At 46.6% G+C, this 22,364-nt stretch overlaps 1 protein-coding gene across 15 annotated transcripts in view; it reads left to right on the plus strand.

Moving 5' to 3' along the window:
* FGFR2 (fibroblast growth factor receptor 2) overlaps positions 1-22,364 on the plus strand; it is a 103,232-nt gene that overhangs the window by 57,046 nt on the left and 23,822 nt on the right. For 4 of the 15 annotated variants that reach the window (XM_061188638.1, XM_061188796.1, XM_061188939.1 and 1 more), the window contains 3 exons: positions 8,987-9,177; positions 10,293-10,440; positions 13,895-14,097. In XM_061188638.1, coding sequence (XP_061044621.1) covers positions 8,987-9,177; positions 10,293-10,440; positions 13,895-14,097 — 542 coding nt within the window. Of the gene's footprint in view, positions 1-8,986; positions 9,178-10,292; positions 10,441-11,684; positions 11,830-13,894; positions 14,098-22,364 lie in introns of all 15 variants that reach the window. The other 11 variants (XM_061188714.1, XM_061188876.1, XM_061188970.1 and 8 more) reach the window with 4 other exon arrangements.

Genomic DNA, 22,364 nt, shown 5'->3' on the forward strand with positions numbered 1-22,364 from the left:
GGCCTGACTGAGGTGGCCGGGGTGAGGGCTAATATTTGATCTCTTGTCTGATCTTTGGCGTTGAGTCTATGGTGTGGGCAAAGAGGATGTAGAAGTGTTACAGACAAGTGAATGACTTACAGCATTTTGTAAGAGGGTCTCTTCCTCGTAGCTGCAAATAATTCAGGTGGGCGCAGAGGGCGGAGAGAAAGCTTGTTGCTATTAGACTCTGGGCAAGTAAGCTTGGCGTGAAGATGTAAATTCATCCATGGCAGTCAGAGCGCCCAGTCATTTGAGCTAGAACTTAGCAAGATTTTGATCAGTATGTGCTGAATTGAAATAACAGAAAAACAGCCTGAGTTACTTATATTTGGGGGTATGTGGTTCTTAACATATTGCAAATTCTAATGCAAGGAATCTTCCGAGTTCCTCTCTAAACTTATATATACAGCTTCAATTACCGGTCACCTTTTTTCACAAAAGACCCCAGTTGAGACGTATTATGCTGGCTCTCATTAAGATGAGTGTAGAAATGCCAACAAATTCTTCCCCTTTTAAATGATACTTCCACCAGAGTGCTTTGATGGATTCTCCCTCCCTTAGAACACCCTGCTGTTACATTCAGGTCTTGTGTTTGGTTTATGTTCACAGTCAGGAGAAGGTAGGGCAGAAACGACCTCTCGTAACAGGGATGTGCTCCCAAGTTCAAGAGCAGGTTTGAGTTGGAAAGGCAGCATTTAGAGTTTCACCATAGTGAGGTCAGAGGTCAGGTTGGAAGTGGGGAAGAGATGGCTGAGGGGAGGATGTTAGGGTCTGTCTGGGAAAGTTTTTCTGTTTTTCCTTCTGAGAAGAAAGAGATGAGGACATCAGTGCCTTGGTTTAGAGGGAAAAGCTAGAGCAGAGCATTCTACAGGGATTGTCTTTATTGATTGTACTGTAATGATTAATCCTCTGCCTATGGGGCATCCTGTGCTTGGCCTAGAGGGTGTTTGGGACAATTGGTTGAAGGAAACACGTGCTTTGGCCTCTTGGGGTTCTCAGCTCACAGTGCAAAAGACCCCAAACTGCCGCAGTGAGAAGATGATAAATAGGGATGGAGATTCCTGGATCTTGATAGAACTTCTCCTTTTACTTTCTTTCTCCTGGAGCCTCCCCCTTAGAGAATTCTCTCAAACAAGGCCTGTAGGAATTCTGTCCATCCCAAATAAATGTGCAAATCACAGGTCAGGTGGTGCCCCAGACATATTCTCTATCATCTCAGCATGAAAGTGGTCTTTTTTAAGATAAGCATTGCATATTATTTGGGAGGAATCTTTTGGAAGTTGTGCTTTTTTTGAAAAAGGAATTCCTCATTTTATTTGGTTCCGTATACACTCTGGACTGAGACTGAAAAATGAAGGATTTAGTCCTTTAAATTTTACACTTTGGCCAAAAGAAACAAAACCATCTTGTGTGTGAACCGTCACTGAGTGATCAGTGGGCAGTGGGCAGGGTTGCAGGCTGGCCTGAGGCCTCCCATTTGCCTTGGATGCTGAGAAGAGACGTAGAATTCATATTGGAGCCTTTTGTGATCTGGGCGACTATTTTGAAACTTCTCTTTAGATGATGCTTATAGCAAGGAATTATCTAGAATCACTTTTATTTTCAGGGTCTGAGTTTGCCTCTAAGAAAACAAATGAGGTTTTATTGTTCCACTTCTCCTATGGTTCGTTACCAAAGGGAGGCATTTCTTGTTTGCTCAGATGGGCTAAAAGCTTTTGCTTCTGCTTGACACGCCCCAGGTGCAAAGTAAGGCATCTGAGAGATTAGCATGATAGATTTTTCTGGACTTCCTCTAGAAGTAAGGTTTTTTAATGGTGAAAGTTGATGAAACTGTCAACGTTATTACCGTGGACCTCTTTCCACGTCTGTACATATCTCTTTGCTTCATTCTTCCTAGTGGCCCGTATGCTGTCTGTTGTGAACAGAGTATAATTTATTTAATCATCCCCCTTTTGCTAGGTATTTAAGTTGTGTTGATCTTTTAGTTTCCAGTTACCAGAGAGGCTCCATTGACAAGCTTTGCATACACCTATTTGTTGGGCACCCGGGTGAATATTCTTCTAGGACCTATTTCTGGATCTTTTTTGATATCAACATTTTCATCCTAAACAGCTTCATTCTGATCGCTGCTGTCTTTGGGACTCCTCCATGGTTTGGTTTTTAGCTTCTTTGCAAATCATTTGAGAAAAGATATTCTAAATCAGAGTTCTGCCTGTGTAACAAGAGGGTATGTTTAATTCCTAGACTTTTTTTTTTTTTTCTCTTCTTTTTTTATTGTTTCTAACATCCTCTTCCCATGAAGGGAACCCAGCTCTGCAGACACCAGCTGATAATCTTGCATTCCTGAAAGATGTTGCACCCGCTTTGGTAAGTGGTGGGGTGCTGAGGCTCTGTGATGGAGCTCCCCAGCGTGACTACTCTCAGCTGTGTTTACCCCAGCTCCTCAGGAGGGAGCCTGGGGAGACTGATGTCTGAGTTTCGCATCAGCGTGAAAACCAAGCACAATACGGGGCGGGGGGGGGGGGGAACCTTGTGCAGAGTCTTTGTGTCAGAAGAGAGAAAAGCCTTCATTTAGTCAATGGGACAAGATAAACATGCTTAACTAATGGAGAAGGCAGCTTTTCCATGATCCTAGGACTATATCTTACTCTATGATATTGTCACCTTTGCCATGTCTCTCTCTCTCTCTTTTTTTTTTTTCAATTGTGGTAAAATACACATAACATAAAATGTACCATTTTAACCATGTGTAAGTGTGCAGTTCAGGGGTATTAAGTACAGTTGTTGCGTAATCATCACCGCTCTCGCTCCCAGAACTTCTTCATCATCCCAAAGCTATGTCTCCTTTTAACAAAAAGAAGGGCATTTTTGAACCTAAAATTGGCATACCTTTGTGGCTGCCAAAGAGTCTTCAGTTCCAGTTTAACTCTTCAAAGGCACAGAGATCAGGGTATCGTAAACATTTGGGGTGTAAATAACACACGGCCCTGCTCCTGTAATTTTCCCGAGAAGACCTAAATTGACACCCAGCTGGTGGAAGCCACTCAACTCCCAGCCAAATAATACCGTCTATGACATTAATTAAGGAAGGCACCGTGCCTCCGCCTGCTTTGGGCTTCCCTGGCCGTCCAGCCTCAGCCAGCACTTCACCCTGCGTCTCCACCTCATCGAGCAAGCACAAAGGAATTAGTGGTGTTTTGCTTCCAGCATTTCACATGGTGCAGCCTCCATAAGTCACTGAGGAACCTCAGTGCTGGAGGGAAAACACTTTGGCTTTTCCCAAACCAGCTTTTGCTCCCCAGACTTTGCTCTCTCTGCCGAGAAACATGTATGTTTTAGAGGAAGATGGATCCCCAGCCCAGTTCCTCAAGACCTTCCAGAGTCAGATGTCCAAGCAGGAGGAAAATGAGGCTACGTGCAGGATGGAGAGAGAGCAGCAAACCAGTCACTTCTACCAAAATGCATTCCCCGCCCACCCCCCCCCCTTTGTTTTTTTAAAGTAATTCCAGGTACCCAGCATCCCTAGTCTGTTCTAGAAGGTGACAAGCAAAATACTGGTTACGGATACTTTGATTCTTTCTGAGAAAGAAGGAAATGTGGTACTCCTTCTGTGGTACTCCTCATCCTATATCCTAACTGTCCCCTTTCCTCCAGGTCACTTTTGGTTCTGACCTTCTTTTGTGCCAGTCTCTAGAGGCTGGAGGAAGCTTAGGGAAAACAAAACTCAGAACCCAGCTAGACGTAGCCTGTCTGGTTTGAGGGCATTTGGCACAGTCTTCACAAGACAGTGAACTCATTCTACTAATTGTAATTAGCATGAGGTCTTTAGCAGGTTCTTGGGCTCCTCAAACTTCAGAGGCCTTTGATCGGCTTCCCTAATAACCATGCCTCATGCTAACTGGTTTAGTGCGTTTTTTTAATGCAACAAAAGCCACCCCCGCCTCCTCTTGAGAAAAAAGGGAGGCTGGGCTTTAGAAACAAGAATTCTCAGTTGTTTTCACTTGGTCTCTAAATCGCAGAATGTTCTTTCCTTATTCAGCCCCTTGGAGTTGCTAAGTAACTGCCGTTTTAGAGGAAAGGTAATTAAATTTTGATTTTAATTTAAAGACAGGGAAGGCAGGGTTCTTCACGTTCCTTAAATGAATGGGTGCCCCGAGAGCAGACTTGCTGTTTCCAGATCAGTCCTGGGCAAGCGGTGTGATTGGAGTCTTTTGGTGTTTTGCTGCCAGAGAGCGGGGTTTTGAAATGGTTCTTTGCTGCAAGCGCTGCTGAACTTTGGGGAGAAATACTTAGAAGACCAGTGTGTGCTGGGAAACCAGTGACACTGGGCTTGATTAATTTATAGGTGTAATTTAAGAAGCTGGTTCTCTATCTGATCCCCGGGATGCGTGTTTACTGAGTCCGTACAGGAGGCCTCTCTGCCCGGTGAACATTTTTTATGGCCTTTGCGATGTCAGAGCAAAAGTTGTAGATCTCTTATGAGCAAACGTATTATTATGTCCAGGAGAGGATGGGCATATTATAAAGTTTCAAATGGTCAATTAACAAAGATTTATTCTTTGTCACTCAGGTATTTTCTCTCTCTCTCTTTCTCAATAATTAGCCCTTAGAATGAAGCAGGCTGTGTTCTTCCTGCTTTCCTGGTCCTAGCTTCAGAGCAGGATTTTGAGACAGGCCGTCTGATGTTTAGACTCTTAGCAGCTGGGCCTTCTGGTTCGGTAAAGTGGACTCATTTGGAGCACTTGACAAAAGGGAGTGAGAGAGAGAATGCGGGGGAGAGAATGTGTTTTTTAAAGCACTCCGGGCTGTGTTTACTACACATTTATTTGGTAGAACCTCATTCCAGCAGGGCAGCCAACTGTCCATTGGCTGCAGCCACGCCCTTTGGACTGCCTTCCATTCTGTCTTAATTTGGAGCTCACGCAGGGACCTTAGAATCTCTATTGTTAAGAGTTCTCATCCTCTTTCGGGCCCATGAACTGGCCCCTGCAACCTGCTGAACCCAGAATATGTATTTTTAAACATTTCAGTAAAAACACAGAGGTGAGGTGCTCGTCAGCTTTTCTGTATATGTATTTCACTCCCCCGGTAAAGAGAAAAATCTGTTTGCTATAATATCTGAGAGTTGAACATGCTGTAAGAGACCCTTGCCTAAAACGAAATCCTTCCTGGCGGAGAAGATGTGACTTTTGTTATCGCAGAAGAACAAGAGATGGGCCAGCTCTGGGTTTTATTCTCTCATCCAGAGATAATTCACTGACTAATTCTTCTTTTTATATCAGCTTGCTGCCCAAAAGAGTGGCAGACCCAAGGGCTTTGGTGTGGCCCGGGGCCGAGGAGAACACATTCGCTGTTGGAGGGTCTTCGTGCCCACCGTCACTGCCCTGTCTCCACGGTGCTTCCCAAGTGCCCGCTGGGCCGGGCCTCGGAGGGGCTGCCCGCTTCCTGGGGGCTGCCACCCAGCCTGTTCTCCTAGCTGCCATCTGCACCCTGCTTTCACCCCAGCTTTTCAGAAGTTAGAACGGGAGTCCAATCGCTGTCATCCCCTCACTAACGATGCCTGTTCTTAAGGGTCTGATGGACACAAGGAAGAGTGATCACTGAAGGATCTGAGAAAGGGGAGCGCCGTGCTCGGCAGATGCTGGCATCCAGGGACCTTTTCCAAGATGTTTCAGGCCTCGTTCTCCGACTTGTTTAAGGGCAGAGAATAAGGTTGCAAAGGAAATCAAAGCCTGATGTGGAGAAACGAAACATGAGGCCTACTGACTTTTTAAAAACATTTTAAATAACATTCTCTAAGGTTTCATTTTATACTGAAGGCAGCTGTAATAAGTTTTGGAAGGCGGTGTAAGGTTTCGATTACAGAGCGATCCAGCTTGCAGTTTTTGTACCCAAAGTGAGAAAGGGCCGAGGGGGAGTTGGGGTGGCTAAGAGGTTATTTTGTATAAGGTGAGAAAACTTGAAAGGATGAATTCAAGACTGTAAGCGGTAACATTTGGTACGCTGTAATTTGCAAATGCAATAACATGAAACCATTGCAAAGGTGGTGGGTTTTTTTTTTTTTTTTTTTTGGTGAACATAGTCCGGATAGCAATGGAATAACTTAATAACTAGAGCGCAGCAGCACGCTGACCACAAGTAAAACAAGACCGCAGCTCCGTCGTGGGCCCTGCCAGTGTTGCCCCAGTGACGAAGTTCTCTGCTGAAGCCTGGCGCAGGCTGGAGCTGTCGTGCCGTATGAAAGACCTCATTGTTCATGGGCATCGTTATTTGGTATTACATGCACAGTGTTTGCTTTTGAAACGATTTATGAGAAACAAGCATGTTGAAGAAAGAGGACTTGGTTTGAAATTCAGTTGATCTGGCTTATGACATTTAAGATTTTATAGTACCTTTGTTTCTGAGAATAAATATTTAGGTCCACTGTAAATATTTATCTTTGAACATGCAAACACATGCACGCAAAACTGGAAAACTGAGCCAGAGAATGAACTGATACCTGACATTCACTTCTCTGTGCAAAGGCGTAAACTACCTCAATATTTGATAGGTGCAAAGGCGCCTATTTTGTGAGCTTGGCTGACCGTGTCCAGCCTGGAGGGCAGTGCTCCTTGGGCTTAAGTCTCTTGGGAGGAGGCCTGGTGGGGAGAGTGTGTGTGGACTTAATTCTGTTCTTCTCACGTGGATGGGGCGAGCCGGGGTTGAACCAGAGCTCTGTCCCTGCCAGCTGCTGGCAGGTCCCTGTAGCATCCAGCTGGCCGCCAGGCTGGACCAGGAGGCTCACAGTGGCCCATCGCTGGGATGGTGTCTCAGCCAAGCAGTGAGTGTTTCTAGTGATGCTTGAAAGGATCCCAGCTTTGAGATTTTCTGCCCACAAAAACTAGGAGCCTCGACTTCTGGACTCTTTGCTCAGCCTGTGCGGGTGATACTGTGAAAGATGAATGACTTCTTTGGGCATCTGAAATCTTTATCTTTTTAATGTAAAAATATAGGTGTCTGTGAAGTGATGGGAGATTCTGGAATGAAATGTGCTCAGAGTAATTGCCAGCACTTTTTCTTTTTTCTATTTTCCCTCCCTCCCTCTCTCCCTTCCTTCCTCCCTCCCTCCCTCCCTCCCTCCCTTCTTCCCTTCCTCCCTCCCTACCTTCCTTCCTCCCTCCCTCCCTTCCTCCCTTCCTACCTTCCTTCCTCCCTCCCTCCCTTCCTTCCTCCCTTCCTTCCTCCCTCCCTTCCTCCCTTCCTTCCTCCCTCCCTCCCTCCCTCCCTTCTTCCCTTCCTCCCTCCCTCCCTTCTTCCCTCCCTTCCTCCCTTCCTCCCTTCCTACCTTCCTTCCTCCCTTCCTCTCTTCCTCCCTTCCTTCCTCCCTCCCTTCCTCCCTTCCTTCCTCCCTCCCTTCCTTCCTCCCTCCCTCCCTTCCTCCCTTCTTCCCTCCCTTCCTCCCTTCCTTCCTCCCTCCCTTCCTCCCTCCCTCCCTCCCTTCCTCCCTTCTTCCCTCCCTTCCTCCCTTCCTTCCTTCCTCCCTTCCGGCCTCCCTCCCTCCCTTCCTTCCTTTTTTTTTTTAAAGTTTTTACAACCGGCAACAGGCTTATTGCAGTAAAATCAATTTGCACATGGTCTGGCTCTTGTCCAACACATTCCACTAAATGACATTTTAATCTGAAAGCCCAGATATAGAAAGGCTTAGGTAGCCATCATGCTGATTGGCTGTTTCCTGCCCCGTGCGCGGGGATACCTAGGCGCAGCATGGAGACATCCTTGCTGTGTTGGGCCTGTTGGCCTGTCCTCGTTTTCCTTGGTGGTGTTTTAGGCTGGAGGGTAAAGGCAGTGGTACCCACAGTGCGGAGAGGGAAACGGGCGGTGGCCCGTGCGTACCGGTAGGTGGGGACGGGGTGATGTTTGTGTGTGGACGGATGACTGGGTGTGTGACTCTTGACCGAGCTGCTGTGTAGGCAGGTTCCACTCCCGTTGTGATTACGGTGCCTTTGAGGACAGGATCACACAGCAGGCTGGTCTGTTACTTGATTCTTGAGGAACCTGGTGTGTGTTTGCTCCTGCACCTTGACGTGGTTGCCTCTACAGGGTTTCTGCAGAGACCACCTCTGAACCGGAGAGTTTCCCTAGAGACTGAGGCAGGTGAGGGAGGGTGGGAAGTCATTGCTGGCTTCTTCTCTATGGGGCTTCCTTTAAGACAGCCTGAGACATGGCCAGGGTTTGGGAACCGGTGTCGCTTTTTGTTCTTTCGGTGCCACATCTGAATAAGCTGAGGAATGTCTGTCTGTGCATCTAGCATGGGATGCGCAGTGACGCTTACTACTTATCGAGGAGGTGAATGCGGGCGTGGGACAAAGAGTGACCGAATGGAGTGAATTCCACGGCAAAGAGATGAGACCATTTGTTCATAACTTTGGGCCTTAGTTTTTAGTTTATTTTCTTTTTGAAACAATGGATGGAAGTCTTCTCAGAGCATCTTAGAAATGCACGGGGAGACACTGCCTATAGGCACCATTTTGGAATTCAGGGCGACCTTAAAGTTAGTCTTGTCGCTTCCCTGGGATTGTTAAGCTGGCGACCAAGGTGAGCTTCTGATAGTGTCCCCCGTGGAATGAGAGAAGAGGCACTCTTTTCCCCGCCATTTGTCTTTTAGATTGTCAGAATAAAATCTTATCCCTTGTTCGTCAGGTGGCCACGGACGTCCAGTGACTCATGATGTAGTAAGTTCTTCTCTCAGTTTTCTAAATGAGTACTCCTTTCACAAGGGTCGCGCTCCAGCCGTCTCCTTTGAAGTCGTTTCTGTTCTGCGTCGGGCTGTGGTGTTATTTCAAAGGAGTCAGCCAGCAGGCTCGAGGCCTTTTTGGCTTGAGTTCACGGTCAGCCTTCTGGACAACACAACTTATTTGTTCGTCTCCCCCCCCCCTCCCCCGCCCCGTCCTGTCCCTGCTCCCCCTTCCACCCCTCTCTCCCCCAGAGCGATCGCCACACCGGCCCATCCTCCAGGCCGGACTACCGGCAAACGCCTCTGCTGTGGTTGGAGGCGACGTGGAGTTCGTCTGCAAAGTGTACAGCGACGCCCAGCCCCACATCCAGTGGATCAAACACGTGGAGAAGAATGGCAGTAAATACGGGCCCGACGGGCTGCCCTACCTCAAGGTTCTGAAGGTGAGCACGTTGTGAACCCAAAGACGCCCACGGCCAGGGTCTCCCTGATGGCTTCGGCCACAGGCTCTGTGGCTTCCCGCTGGCTTTGAGACAAGACGACTGTCTTTCGCGTTCAGCACAGGGTGTGTTTAAGAATTAGCAGATCGTTAGGCTTGCTGATAACGCCTCAGAAGGGAGCCATGGGGGTAGCGGGAGGACTGCCAAAGCTGGAGTCAGAATAGTTGAGCTATTTCTCGGCCCTGAGGTCTTAGATGGGACATTTAGGCTTAGCTGCACGTCTATAAAAGTGGTAATATCTCCCCTACAGGGCGTTACGCGGAGTAAATGGGATGAAGTAGCTGGAAAGAGCTTCGTAAACTCTAGGCGTTGTACCAACGTTTATTGTTACGCTGATGTCGTTTTCTCTTCATATGACGTTAGGATCACATTTTAGTAGCCACCTTTTAGAAACAATTTAGATTTTCCTTTTAAGAGAGACCCCTTAACCTTTGAAATTCATTCACACGTGGTTTAGGTGATAAGCTTGAGAAGGTATTCCTGCGCTCACGTAATGTTGAACAAGGAAACTTTCTTTCCCCTCGTAGTTCTTATTTGGTTCCTTGCAAGACCTTGTTTTAATAGCACCAGCCTCTTTATTTTTTAGATCTGTCTTGCTCTTCAAGATGGTGATAGCAAGCAGCAGTTAAGTCTGTACAAATGCTTCTGAGCGCACTGCCTGCCCGTCTCCCACGTTGAGCTGCTCATAGAGAATGTCCTTTAAAAGAACAGTCTTCCAGTAGGACCATAGGAAGCTCAACTCAGAACATTAAACCAGTGAAGTGTTCTCTCCAGCTGAGAACACCAAGGATCCAAAAAGCTGGAAAGAGATGACCAGCCTGGGGAACTGTGGACCCGTTCTGCAAGGGGATGGATCACACCCTTCCTCCCCTCTCCACTGGGTCACTTCTGCTGTCCACTAGTTGACTTGTTTTCTTCCTTCTAAACCCACAGCCCTTTGATGTTGCTGTTTAGATGAGATGGAGGTTGTTTTTCTGTGGTGTGTTGGTGGTGGGACCCTAGGTAGTGTGAAGTCCTTCCCGGTTGGCCATTATATTGTTCTCCTATGTCTGTTCCAGCACTCGGGGATAAATAGTTCCAATGCAGAAGTGCTGGCTCTGTTCAATGTGACTGAGGCGGATGCTGGGGAGTATATTTGTAAGGTCTCCAATTATATAGGGCAGGCCAACCAGTCTGCCTGGCTCACTGTCCTGCCAAAACAGCAAGGTAACAACGTTTTTGTTTTGTTTTTGTTTTTGTTTTTGTTTTAAAGAAGGCTGGATATAGAAGCTGAAAAGACTTGGTGCTTTGGGAGACTGCAGGCAGCTTATAGGATAACTCTGTGGCCTTGGTATATTCATCATAATCTTTCTTTGGTGATGCAGCTGGTATGATGCCAGCAGCCATGGAAAAATGCCCACAATATTCAAAGTGCTTGCTCTAATTTCTTCTAAAGATTACCTTCCACCCCCACCCAGTTTTTAAGTTGTTCCTTCTGGTTTATCTCGTTCAGGCTGCACATCTCCCATCATTACTGCACATCGGCACCATTGTAAACACACACCAGCATGCCTGTTGAACTTGTGGCATTTGCATAGCAGCAGAATTCATACCTCCTCTGCCCCACATTTTGAAAGAAACATTGGCACAATATAATTGGTTCAACAGAGCATCATTTTCTTGGTTGCGTAACTGATACTTATGGAATACTGTCCTTGACTTTGTTATCCCAAATTCAAGGATATTCCATCTCAGTGAACAAATGTGCGGCTGGCTGCTGTTGAAGACAGCAGGTTGCCTTTCTCGATTTGTCATGACTCACATTCAAGTGTTTGTATTAAGAAAAGAAAAAAAAGAGTCCGGTTTCTTTGCTACCAAGATCATGCCTTCTTCCATTTTCTTTCAATGCAATGTATGTCAAGATGGTTACGCAGGAGTAAAAATAACCAGAGCCTGGTAACCAACACAAACTCCCACCCACCCTGGTGGTTCCCACAGGCCTGGAAGGCAGTACCAGGTGTCCACTTGGGCTTATCTGCGGTGTGCTGTCTTACGACACGACAGTTTAGACAGAACCATCCTTTTTTCGAGGTGGGAGTCTGCAGCCAACAGGACCAGAACCCAACTTGGACTTTTGGGTGCCATACTTTTGGAAAATCACCCCTATATCCAAAGCAAAGCAAAGCAAAGGCCAAGAGAATGGATCTCTGTGGGTTGATTTTTCCATGCCTTTGATCGCATGCATGTATGTCTAGGTGGTGAAGCCAGTGTGGTGACGGGCCTGTGGAGGTGAGCTGCTCCGTGTCGCTCAGTCTCTCTCGGTTGTGGGCTTTGTGGATGGGCTGCAATCGGAATCTTCCGGTGGCCGGTACCCTCCGGAGCCCCCGGTGCGACGCCTCATGGTTCCATGGCCCCCTCCACAATCATTCCTGTGTCGTCTAGCCTTTTCTCTTGCTTTCCTTGTTTTCTAGGCCGCCGGTGTTAATACCACGGACAAAGAAATTGAGGTTCTCTATATTCGGAATGTAACTTTTGAGGATGCTGGGGAATATACGTGCTTGGCGGGTAATTCTATTGGGATATCCTTTCACTCTGCATGGTTGACAGTTCTGCCAGGTATATACTGCTCTTTCTCTCCATGGTTTTTTTCCTCTTCTTGGTTGATTGCTATAAAATTAACACAGCTTCTGTTCTCAGAAATGGCCCCTTTTCCCCTTGCATAAAGAGTTTTTTAAATGTTTAAAAATTATCCCCCAGGGATAAGAAAGTTGTCTTGGAAATTCACGCACAATGAGAGCCCACCCTCACATTTATGATCAAGTGAAATTTCACCCTTCAAACCCGAAGGGATCTTATATTTTTAGTGAGTCATTGGGTCAATGTATAGATTTACCCATCCCCCTTTCTTTTAAGGAAGAAGTTGAAATTACTTTGTAAAATCCAAAGTAATTTTTTCTCATGTCAAATGCCGTTTTGCTAAAATCCCATAAGTACTTTTATTACTTTTGTTCCGCTTTCTATTTTTAACAAGATGTAAATAGATGGGTGTATGTTGAGGTGCCCGGGGAGACGCACCCCCGTGTGTAGGGCGTACAGAAGCAATGTGTTACCTACCTTGGGGATCGGTGGCTTGCTGCATGATGGAATGGAACGGACTCTCAGTTTGCTTTTACTGCAAAGCATGCTCTTGCCATCTTGGGCTTGATGTTATTTCTACCCTACACAGAAATCAACATCACTGAAGCCCTGTTGCCTAAACATTGCTGCTGTCTGAATCTTTAACCGACATCTCTTATCCTAGTCAAGCTTTCTTGATAATTACTGTCTCCTTTAACGCATCTGTCTCTTCGTCATTTCCTTTGTGAAACTGCATAGACTGTGGTTTGCTAGCTCATAATGTTCCACGCCAGTTATTAATTCCTTATTTTTAAAGTGCGGTGCCTACCTGCATGCTTATTTTATATCTAGTAAAAATAAATTGAGCATTTCGTTTTGTGCTGTGCTGCTAAGAGTTTTGACTATCTTGCAAATAGTTTTCTGTTTCAAATGTATAAGCTTTAAATAATGCCATTGCATTCGTTTTTCCTTTTGTTGTGAATCTGCTCTGTGAATATTTGCTCTGAGACAACGAGATGCCTCTTGTATTGAGCTTGCTTTTACTCGCAGTACTGCATTCCGCAAGTGCCTGATTGGCACTTCTTAACCAACTTGCCTGACAGTACAAGCACATTAACTAAGAATGCAGTTTGAGAAAAATACTACTTGGAAATACACTGCTTGTCGATTAACCATTAAGCACTAAGGAGGGAGCAGACATTATTGGAAGTTGGTCTGAGAATGTGCTAACTTAAGTAATTATATGTATCCTCACATGCGACATTATCTCTATTTTTCCTTTAAGAGACAAGTTGCAGTGACATCAGTATAACGAGAGACACAAAAATTTAAATGGTTATTGATGAAGGAATGTTACAAGCTTTTTATCGTATGGACGTAATGATTCTATATTATAAGCAATTCAGTCTTTATATTAAATGCATTTGTTTGTTTAGTTGAATAATCTACTGGACTATATTAAGAAATTTGAACCTTTTTCAGTCCAGCCTACTAGATGAATATTTATCTCATGTCCTATGGAACTGTGTTCATCTGGGGCAATGACTTTGTCGCATCTTCCTTTGGAAGAGCTTACCCAAATAAGACTGAGGCACCATTCCTTTAGAAATAAAAGTGGGCATCGTTCATATTTAAGAATTTTTAAATGCTTTGCCTCAGAGACCATCAAGGAAGAAGACTGTCCTTTTGTTGAGGTTGTGGTTGGCTGCCTTACTCTGCCCAAATGTCTTAACAGAATGTGACCTCGTAACCTGCCCCCCGTAACTTGGCGGCAGCCAATCCACCACGATCACAAGATGGCAGAGGCCCGTTGAGGATAGAGATAGTGACCACCTGGGCCCCGGTGGTAAAGTGAGGAGCCCTTGGTTATTCACCTTCGTTTGGAAGAGGTGCACGGCCGGCCCAGAGCCCATGCCCTCCTGCAGCACTGAGTTATCGGGAAGCCCGTCTTGCCTTGGGAATGGTCGTCGCCTTTAGATTCCTGTAGTTCTGCCAGGATGCATCAGTCCAGTGTCCTAACTCTGTGGCCTGCTTATCTGTTCCTCTCCTGTGATCTGCGATCTAGCTCCAGTAAGAGAAAAGGAGATCACAGCTTCCCCAGAGTATCTGGAGATAGCCATTTACTGCATAGGGGTCTTCTTGATCGCCTGTATGGTGGTGGGGGTCATCGTGTGCCGGATGAAGAACACAACCAAGAAGCCGGACTTCAGCAGCCAGCCGGCTGTGCACAAGCTGACCAAGCGCATCCCTCTGAGGAGACAGGTAACAGAAAGTAGATAAAGAGTTTGAAGAACTTTACCCCTCCCCCACGCCCAGCCAGCTCTTCGGTCTCTTCCTCCTCCGCCTCCGTGCCATCTTCTCCTTCTGGGAGTGTCCCTGTGCCGGTGGTTCCCGTGGGCCTCTTCGTGGCCGTCTGATCAATGTCTGGAGCTTGGAGGGTCAAGTCTTGGTGCATCAGTGGGGTCGACCGAGTCTAGTTCCAAGGGCGAGAAAGCCCAACGGTGCAAGACTCTGAGCTCCTCCACATGACTGGAAATAACCCAGGAGGCAGTGCCCTGGTGCGTTTGGTGGGACTCAAGTGCAGTGGTCTCTTCAGAGCATAAGCCCCTTTTGTTCCTGTGATCTAACGCTTTTTTTGGAGACAGGCTCATGCCACTAGTTGGAAAGCAAGGGACTCTAGTTCTCTTAGACTTACGTTTTTTTAAGTCAAGGTCAGAAATCTGTCCCTGGAGGTGACTGAACTACTGCCCCGTGAGGTTTGTCTTAACTGAATTTTGGCTCCACCTCTTTGATTCTTAAAATAGAATCGTATGCCTGTAGTATGTTGTTTGCACTAACACTGTGACTGTGGATTCGGTGGCAGAATGATTTTTATGATGAATAGGGAACAGATTGTTGTTAACCCCGCACTTGGTCTTTGGTGGTTACTCTTTCCTTGTGCGTTCCTCCCGATTGGTTTACTTTTGCTTTGGGCAGACAGGGCGAGATGCAGCCTACACCTCTGCTTTAAGCCAAAACCCTGCAGAGCTGACAGAGCAGGCAGTGATCTGATTCTCTCTCGTGCTCACGAAGATGGAAAGGGCAAGCAGGTGTGAAGGCAGTGTTTCCAGAAGTACTTGGAACTTGGTTCCGATAAAGGCATGTCTTTTGAAACAGCAAGGAAGATGACTACCTCATGGGCCCCAACTCAGTGTGTACTTCAGTTGAATTTACAGGGCGCTTGTTAAAATTGAAGACTCCTTAGTCTCGGCCCCCGAGATTCTGCTTGAGTAGGTCTTGGATAGGACCAGGAACCTGCATTTTAAGCAAGTCCTCCAGTGATTCTGAAATGCACTCCGAGCAACCCTGGGTTAATCCCAGCCCTGTCCCTCCTGGGACTTCAGGTGGCGATGACATTTTCTGGACAAGGCCCTAGCAAGGATTAGGGACCATTCGGTCAGCAGCGGTTTTAGCACAGATCCGGCTGTTCTCAGCCCACCTCCGAACTCCGGGCTGAATGGGTCCTTGCTGACTTCTTTGAAGCCACGTTTCAAGCAGGTCTTTCTAAATGGAGGCTGAGGGTAGCATCTGGACTATGTGTCACGTGCAGGCAAGTGCTCAAATGGTGTTAAGAGTTGGGGGGCAGAAGGGTGCCCATTGGTCCCCCTGCCTCCAAGAATGCTGTTGTTATTAAAATGGTACCACTATCATTCTTGGGGCCAGGGCAGCGATGATGAGGCCACTTGCCTGATTCTGGGAGAGTCCAGTCCTAAGGTGACTCTTACAAGATGGTACCTTTGGTGACCTTCAGGTGATGTGGCCACCCCTCCCCAACCCTTGCTCCTTACCAGTTACCTCTGGGCCATTCTTACAGCCACCATCTTGAGAGCCTGGCTCTAGGGAGCTGAAAGAGGGAGTGGTGTTCCCATCTCTATTATTTTTTTTTTCCTAATAGGGAAAAATGCTACCTTCTGGAGGAAACCTGTAATTTGGTGTAGCTAGACCATTGTCCTGTAATTATTTCATCATCTTTTTTTCCTGCAGCTGTTACAATGCTCTTCTCTTTATTTAATATAAAAGAGGCAGATGCCTTTAAAATCCCCTCGACTCAACTCTGTTCATTGTGTTTTTATTTCTCTCTGGCTGACTGGCCTTTCTTCATTGTCATCTCCACCTAAGTTGGCCATTTCTCCTCTACTCCCCTGTGTAACTAAAGGGAACATTCGAGCTCTTCCTCCTTTTTTATCCCTCCCTCCTTCCTTCCTTCCTTCATAATTTTCTGAGTGCTTAGTCTAACCCAGGTTCCATATAAGACGTGGCCCTTCGCCTTCGCCAGCGGCTCCAAGGTCATTTGGGGGCCTTCATTTGAGATGCAATTGCCTTGTGTTTCAGTAAGGTCGAGTACTATAAGAGAGGCAGAGCGAAGTGGGCAAATACCAGTTGCCTGGAAAAATAAATCTCTGGGAGTTTATTTGGGGAAGTGTTGACACATCTCAGCTGCTCGTATGGGATGCACTGATTCTTCACAAAGAGCGATTCGTCCATAATAAGCACAGCCCCTTTGGTGGAGGAGACGCTTATCAGGTAGCTGGATAAAAGGGGGTTATTGGACTGTAGCTGGAATGAAAAGCCCCAGAAAGGCCGGCAGATATGTTGATGATGGAGAGCATACCACAGGGATGCCAAGCATGCCTTTACCTGGCGACAGGTGAGCCTGTAATCAGATGTCTTAGGGATGGGTTTTTCCTAGGCATTTGCTAGGCGCTTGCCGTGCTGCATGTGCCCGGCCTTCTTTATCACACGGTAGCATTTTGCGTCTTTGTGGTGAGTCTGAATTTCATCCTCTTGGCCCTGACCCTCGCCCCTCCCTGGAGGTGCACAAACCGCATCTCACTCAATCAATCATTGCTCCCTTTTTAGAACAAGAGAAGGTTAAAAAAATTTTTTTATCCTACTGTGAATTTTTTTTTTTAATTGACATTTACTAATCTGTACTGGACTTACCAGTGTAAGACAGACATTTGAGTTTGTTTTTGAGACAAAAATACTTTTTCTCCAGTACCTAAGAAGAAATTCCTTGTGATCATTTCCCAGTAACCATGAATTTTTTTGAGACTCTTTATGCCTTTTGATGTTTGGGGAAAGAGAAACAACTTTTAGGTCGGGGGGAGGCGGGTAGCACGGGGCATCTCCTGGTTCCCCTTGACGGGGGTCCTCCCACATTCTGAGCTGGGGCTCAGGCAAGGGGACCAGCAAGAGCCAGTGCAGAGAGGGGCGTCTGCGTGAGCCTGTCGGCTCTTGTACAGGTTTCCAGGGCTGCTGGTGGACGGCGTGGCCGTTGTGAAGCCTTCCTTGCACATCCGTGAATTACAGGGAGGGCTACCCTTCCCGCATTTTGCACAAATTGGTTGGGTGGGGGGCAGGGAGGGGTGTGAAGGGAATTGAGGACGTCTGTTCAGGGGGCGAGCAGCCTCGCTGCGTTTGTTGAATTGGTTTTTCAGGGAGCACATCAGCCTCTTTCTCTGGAACCAGACACTTCCATAGGGCATGATGGAGATTCAAGTGTCTCTATAAACAGATAAACACGGCTCCTGGGTGGGGACATACACATGGGCATAGCTCATGCTGTCTCACCACCACCAGCATCTCAGAAGCGGCTGCAGGTTTGTTTTTTGTTTTTTTTTTTTCCAGACTTCAGTTTCACCCTCTTGGCTGCCGATACAGATAGGTTGAAAGCCAGAGAAAAATCAAGGGCTGTCAAGGTCATGTTTTATAACAATGTCTTTGAGGCAGATGGCATATTCCCAGGGGCGTCATGAACAGGACAAAGATGGCGTGTGTGATTCAGGAGCCAGTTCTCGGGGCTGGGTATGAATGGTATGAAACATACCGAACTCCGTGAAGGGCAGTCCCACTTCTAGAAGCTCATTTACTACCTAGCAGCTAAACAGCGTGATCTCGGAACATTCTCTGTATTTTGGTCAATCAAGTGGTCTAATGAAACCTCGCCAGTTCCAGAAAGCATGTGGGTAATTAGATGGTCATGGATGGTTTAACTGGAATTTGCCCTTTTGTGTGGGCGCCTGGCCCTCCCAGCCCCCATTTGGCCATTCTCTCCTCTCCGCTTCCAGAAGACACAACAGTTTGGCTAAGCTCGGACCTGGGTGCGATCTTCTAGGAAGACCAGCCGGTCGGGGTCTGATAGGTTTACTCTGGAGAGTCCTGGGGGGAGGTTTGGGGAGACGGAGGCTTGCTAAGGGAGAAAAGTGCGTGCCAGATCAACTATCCTGCCTCTTTACCTAAAATTTGTTATGGAAGGAAAAGAATCCCGTCCCCACACCCCTTGGACCTTTATTTCAGCTTGAGGTGGTGAAGGCATTTCGCCTGCCGTCGGGGAGTGATGGGCAGGGCTTATAGCAGACCTGTGTGAACTCCAGGACCTTGTGCTTTGGTCTGGGAATGCGGATCCGTGGACTGAGAGCCAGAGGGTTTCTCTGGCTGGTTGTGGCCCGTTTGTGAGTCCTCAGAATAAGCAAGCGGACAAATATTCATCCCTCTTCCCTGTGGCATCTGTGCCTCTGTCTGCTCTGTCCTCTGTGGGCCCCCCTCTCATTGTTGAATTGAATCTAGTATTAAAAGATAACATAGTTTCTCAGTGGCCCTTTAAAAAGAAAAGAAAAAAACCCCGCTTCCTTGCTTAATCTCCTTTATGTACCGTGGAAATAGACAAAAAGCACATTTAGTTAAAGGCTTGATTTATGGCATGAGGAATTTATGGTAAAGAGATTCTGGAAAGTAAGGAAGCTGAATTGAGACTGTGAAAAAACATGCTAAAAAAGTGCCTGCCAGGATTTGGGAGTGGAGAAAAAAGAGCTTGTTTTAGACTGTTAATGTTTATTGTTGTACATAACTAAATGATCTCTATCGATGGACTATTTTAAAATTAGATAAAAAGGAAACCCAGAAGTGAAGAAGCATATCTGATAGGGAAGATTATGATTTTGTGCCCAAAAAAATGTGGTCATCTAACATTGCTGCAGAAGTAGGATTCAGAGGTGGACAGTGGATTTCCCTAAGGAGTGTGGTCCAAAGGAGAGAAGCTACAGAAACACGGTGTTCCACGGAGGAATTGCCTGCAAGGGGTCGTGCCAGCCCTGCAAACACATTAGCACGCGGAGTAAAACGGAGTGAAGAGAAAGCCAGTCATATTTTACAGTCTCAGAGGGGATTTTAAAAGCATAGTAAAAATGCATGGAGGTAAAATTAAGATATACGTCCACAGACAGAGTGATTGAATTCTGTCGTTTCTTACACTTGGGGCATTTTCTTCCCTTTTTTCTCTTTGTGTGTTTTACAAAAGTATTTTCCAGATCTGTACATGGAATCTAAACCTCTACACTTAATGTGAGCAAAATTTCCATAACTTTAATCATAGTGACAGCAACTAAGTTTGGAAAGGTTTTCCATTGTCAAAACTCCCACCTTAAAACCTTGTTGGAGACAACCTGTTTAGGGGGGAAGATGTATATGGGTGTGAACTTTTGTCACGGTCTGTGGGCGAAGATTCCTTTGGGGTCACAGGTTAGCCGCAGAGCAGTTAACTTCCGACTGGATGTTTCGTTTTTCTTTCTGAAGCGGCCTCTAAGCCCTGATTGTCACGAGGACTTTCTTGCTCTCCAGCTTTCCTCTTGCCCTGGGACCGTCCCCTGACTCCTGGGTCCTTAATTTCTGGGGTTTGCTTTTTTGCTCACTGGAGCCCCGGCGCATCCTGGCTGTGAGCAGAGGATCTAGTCTTTCAAACCATTAAGGCAAGTCCTGCCCTTAACACCGGCGGGGTTTCTCTCTCCCCCATTGCACACCATGTCACAGGACCTCACACACGGAACAGCCTTGGGCTCCAAGTCCTCGGGCTTCCCCAGGGGGAGGGGCCATCTAAGCTCCCTTGGATCTGAGCAGCAAAGGACTCTAAAAAGATGCTAATAGGTCTGTGTCTTTATTCCCGTCTTGCCACTAGGTTCTTCATGACCTTTTTTTTTTCCCTTAGATTCCATATATATATGTTAGCATACTATATTTGTTTTTCTCTTTCTGACTTACTTCACTCTGTATGACAGACTCTAACTCCATCCACCTCACTACAAATAACTCCATTTCGTTTCTTTTTATGGCTGAGTAATATTCCATGGACATATGTACACTACCAAACGTAAAATAGATAGCTAGTGGGAAGCAAACGCATAGCACAGGGAGATTAGCTCAGTGCTTTGTGACCACCTAGAGGGGTGGGATAGGGAGGGTGGGAGGGAGGGAGATGCAAGAGGGAAGAGATATGGGAACGTATGTATATGTATAACTGATTCACTTCGTTATAAAGTAGAAACTAACACACCATTGTAAAGCAATTATACTCCAATAAAGATGTTAAAAAAAAAAAAAAAGATGCTAAGAGAAACCATTGTGGGGTTGGTAGCGAAAGTTAACTGAGTTCTCAGCAAGCGCCAGGCTCAGCACTAAACGCTTTATGGGTGTGACCGCATTTTACCGTCACAGTAATTCTGTGATGTGGGAACTGTTCCGGTCTCCCTTTAACAGGTGAGGAAGCTCGAGTTGAGGAACGTCAAGTGACTTGCTCAAGCTCTCACAGTCACCCCACAGCCCGCGGTGGTGCACTTGGTCAGGATGCCGCCACCGGCTCACGGTCCCACATTATAAACAGTTCGCAGGGGAAGGGCACCAGCTAGGGTTGGCTGCTTGGCTAGGGGAGGTCACTGGGTACCCACACGGAAGGATGCAGAGACGCCCCAACACCCAGCCTGTAGCCCAGGGAAGAGACGACAGCAGTGATCTCGTCATTTTAACTCGTTTTAGAAGTCAGTATATTTTAAGCATATGCCCTGTTTTCCGCCCCCCAGTGCCATGCCTCAGTCCAGATCCTCTGTATTCTTAAAAATATTTTTGTCATTAAAGAAAAGTGCTTTGTTTTCGTAGAACGTAAAAGAGATACATATGCATGGGAATGAAATTCAGATGGTTTAGGAAGTTCTGAAATAAGACATAGTTCACCCCGTCCCTCAACGTCCTATAATCTCTCTCCCCAAAGGTGACCACGGCTAAGGCTCTTATATATCCTTCCTGAGGCTTGTTTTCAGTGCCTGTGTCCTCACACCTTGCCATGGGAAGGCTACTTCCCTACGTTGTGTCCTGAAGCCTCAACCATTTGTGATTTGCGAGGACATGGCAGGGAAGGCCAGACGGGCCTCTTCACCCAGAGCTGCTCCCCCCATCACCGCCCCAGGGGTTTCTCCCTCACCACTATCCCAGCACACCACGCACAGGAGTTCTGGCCACCCTGCGGTCCAGCAAGGAGGGCTACGCTGCTGGCCTTGGAGGGGGTGTTCGTCTGTGAAATCTGCCAGCCCTCGTCCGGTTGGGGCCTGTAACTGTCTCATTGCCAGGCTGACTTTGAGTGCTGTTCCGAATCTTCTTGCCTGTCATCTTCAAGCCCGGTTCCCACTGCAGTGAGTGGTGATTTTTGCTTCTTCATGTGGGAGACCTTTTTGTCTCTGAGAACACCAGTCTCCTTTTGCATCCGTAGCTCAAAACCGACGCAGGGCGTTAGGATTTGGGGAATTATTTTTAGCCCAACCTATTCCTTGAATCTTTCTGAACCCTTCTCTGCAGATGGAACTCAAGACATATACATGTGGTCCGTGAAGGCTGTGGAGATCTTGAGGGTGTTACTGGTGGGCCCTGCAGCTGAGGTCAGCGCACTGCGGAGGTCGTTTGCACGGGCTTTTCGTCTTTTTCTTTTCGCTTCTGCTGTTTTGCCTCTGTGGCCCAGACACTTGGGTGTGAAGCCTCAGCCTCTTAGAACCATATCTATTCATGAGGCCCCTCTCAGCTCCAAAATTAATGATTGTTCAGTTCCTTAAAAAAAAAATTATTTACTATGCTCACAGTGAATAAACATTGATCATACTGTCTGCATAATAAAATTTAGGAATAACAACCTTTGACAAAAGACTGCTCAAAAGGCTCAGAAATGTTTTCATGTACATTTAAAAAGATAACAGAAATTCTGTGTTAAAAATTGCCTACTTCTTGATATTAATACTAAAACCAACTTCCTATTCCTAAAATGAGTCCCTCTGAATCCGTTCTTGGACATCTTCTCAGGTTTCCTACCTGCTTTTTAAGGGCAGTCTGGGTTTAAAAAGGAGAGAATCAACGTTTTTTAAGTAGGACGTTCCCAGGAAAGTACAGTCTGCTGGTTCCCTGTGGGAATGGGGAATGGTCCAGGCTCCACCTTGAAAGTTCATCCCCATTAAATATGTTCATCTTTACTTGGTCCTTGCCACCTTGATTTAAAAAGTGTTTGTAAGCGCAGCTGGGAAGAAGGGTTGATGTGGGCAGTCATGCAGGGGACAGAACCACGTTTGAGGGGTCACGTCAAACCCCACGGGCCAGAGTCTTGTTCATGGTTTGGAATAAGGTGATGGTCAGGCAGCCCGCGATGGTGTTTTCCTTTACAGAAACCAGCACAGGGAAGATGATAT

Source organism: Eubalaena glacialis, chromosome 1, assembly GCF_028564815.1.
Source record: "Eubalaena glacialis isolate mEubGla1 chromosome 1, mEubGla1.1.hap2.+ XY, whole genome shotgun sequence".
NCBI classification, from domain to species: Eukaryota; Metazoa; Chordata; class Mammalia; order Artiodactyla; family Balaenidae; genus Eubalaena; species Eubalaena glacialis.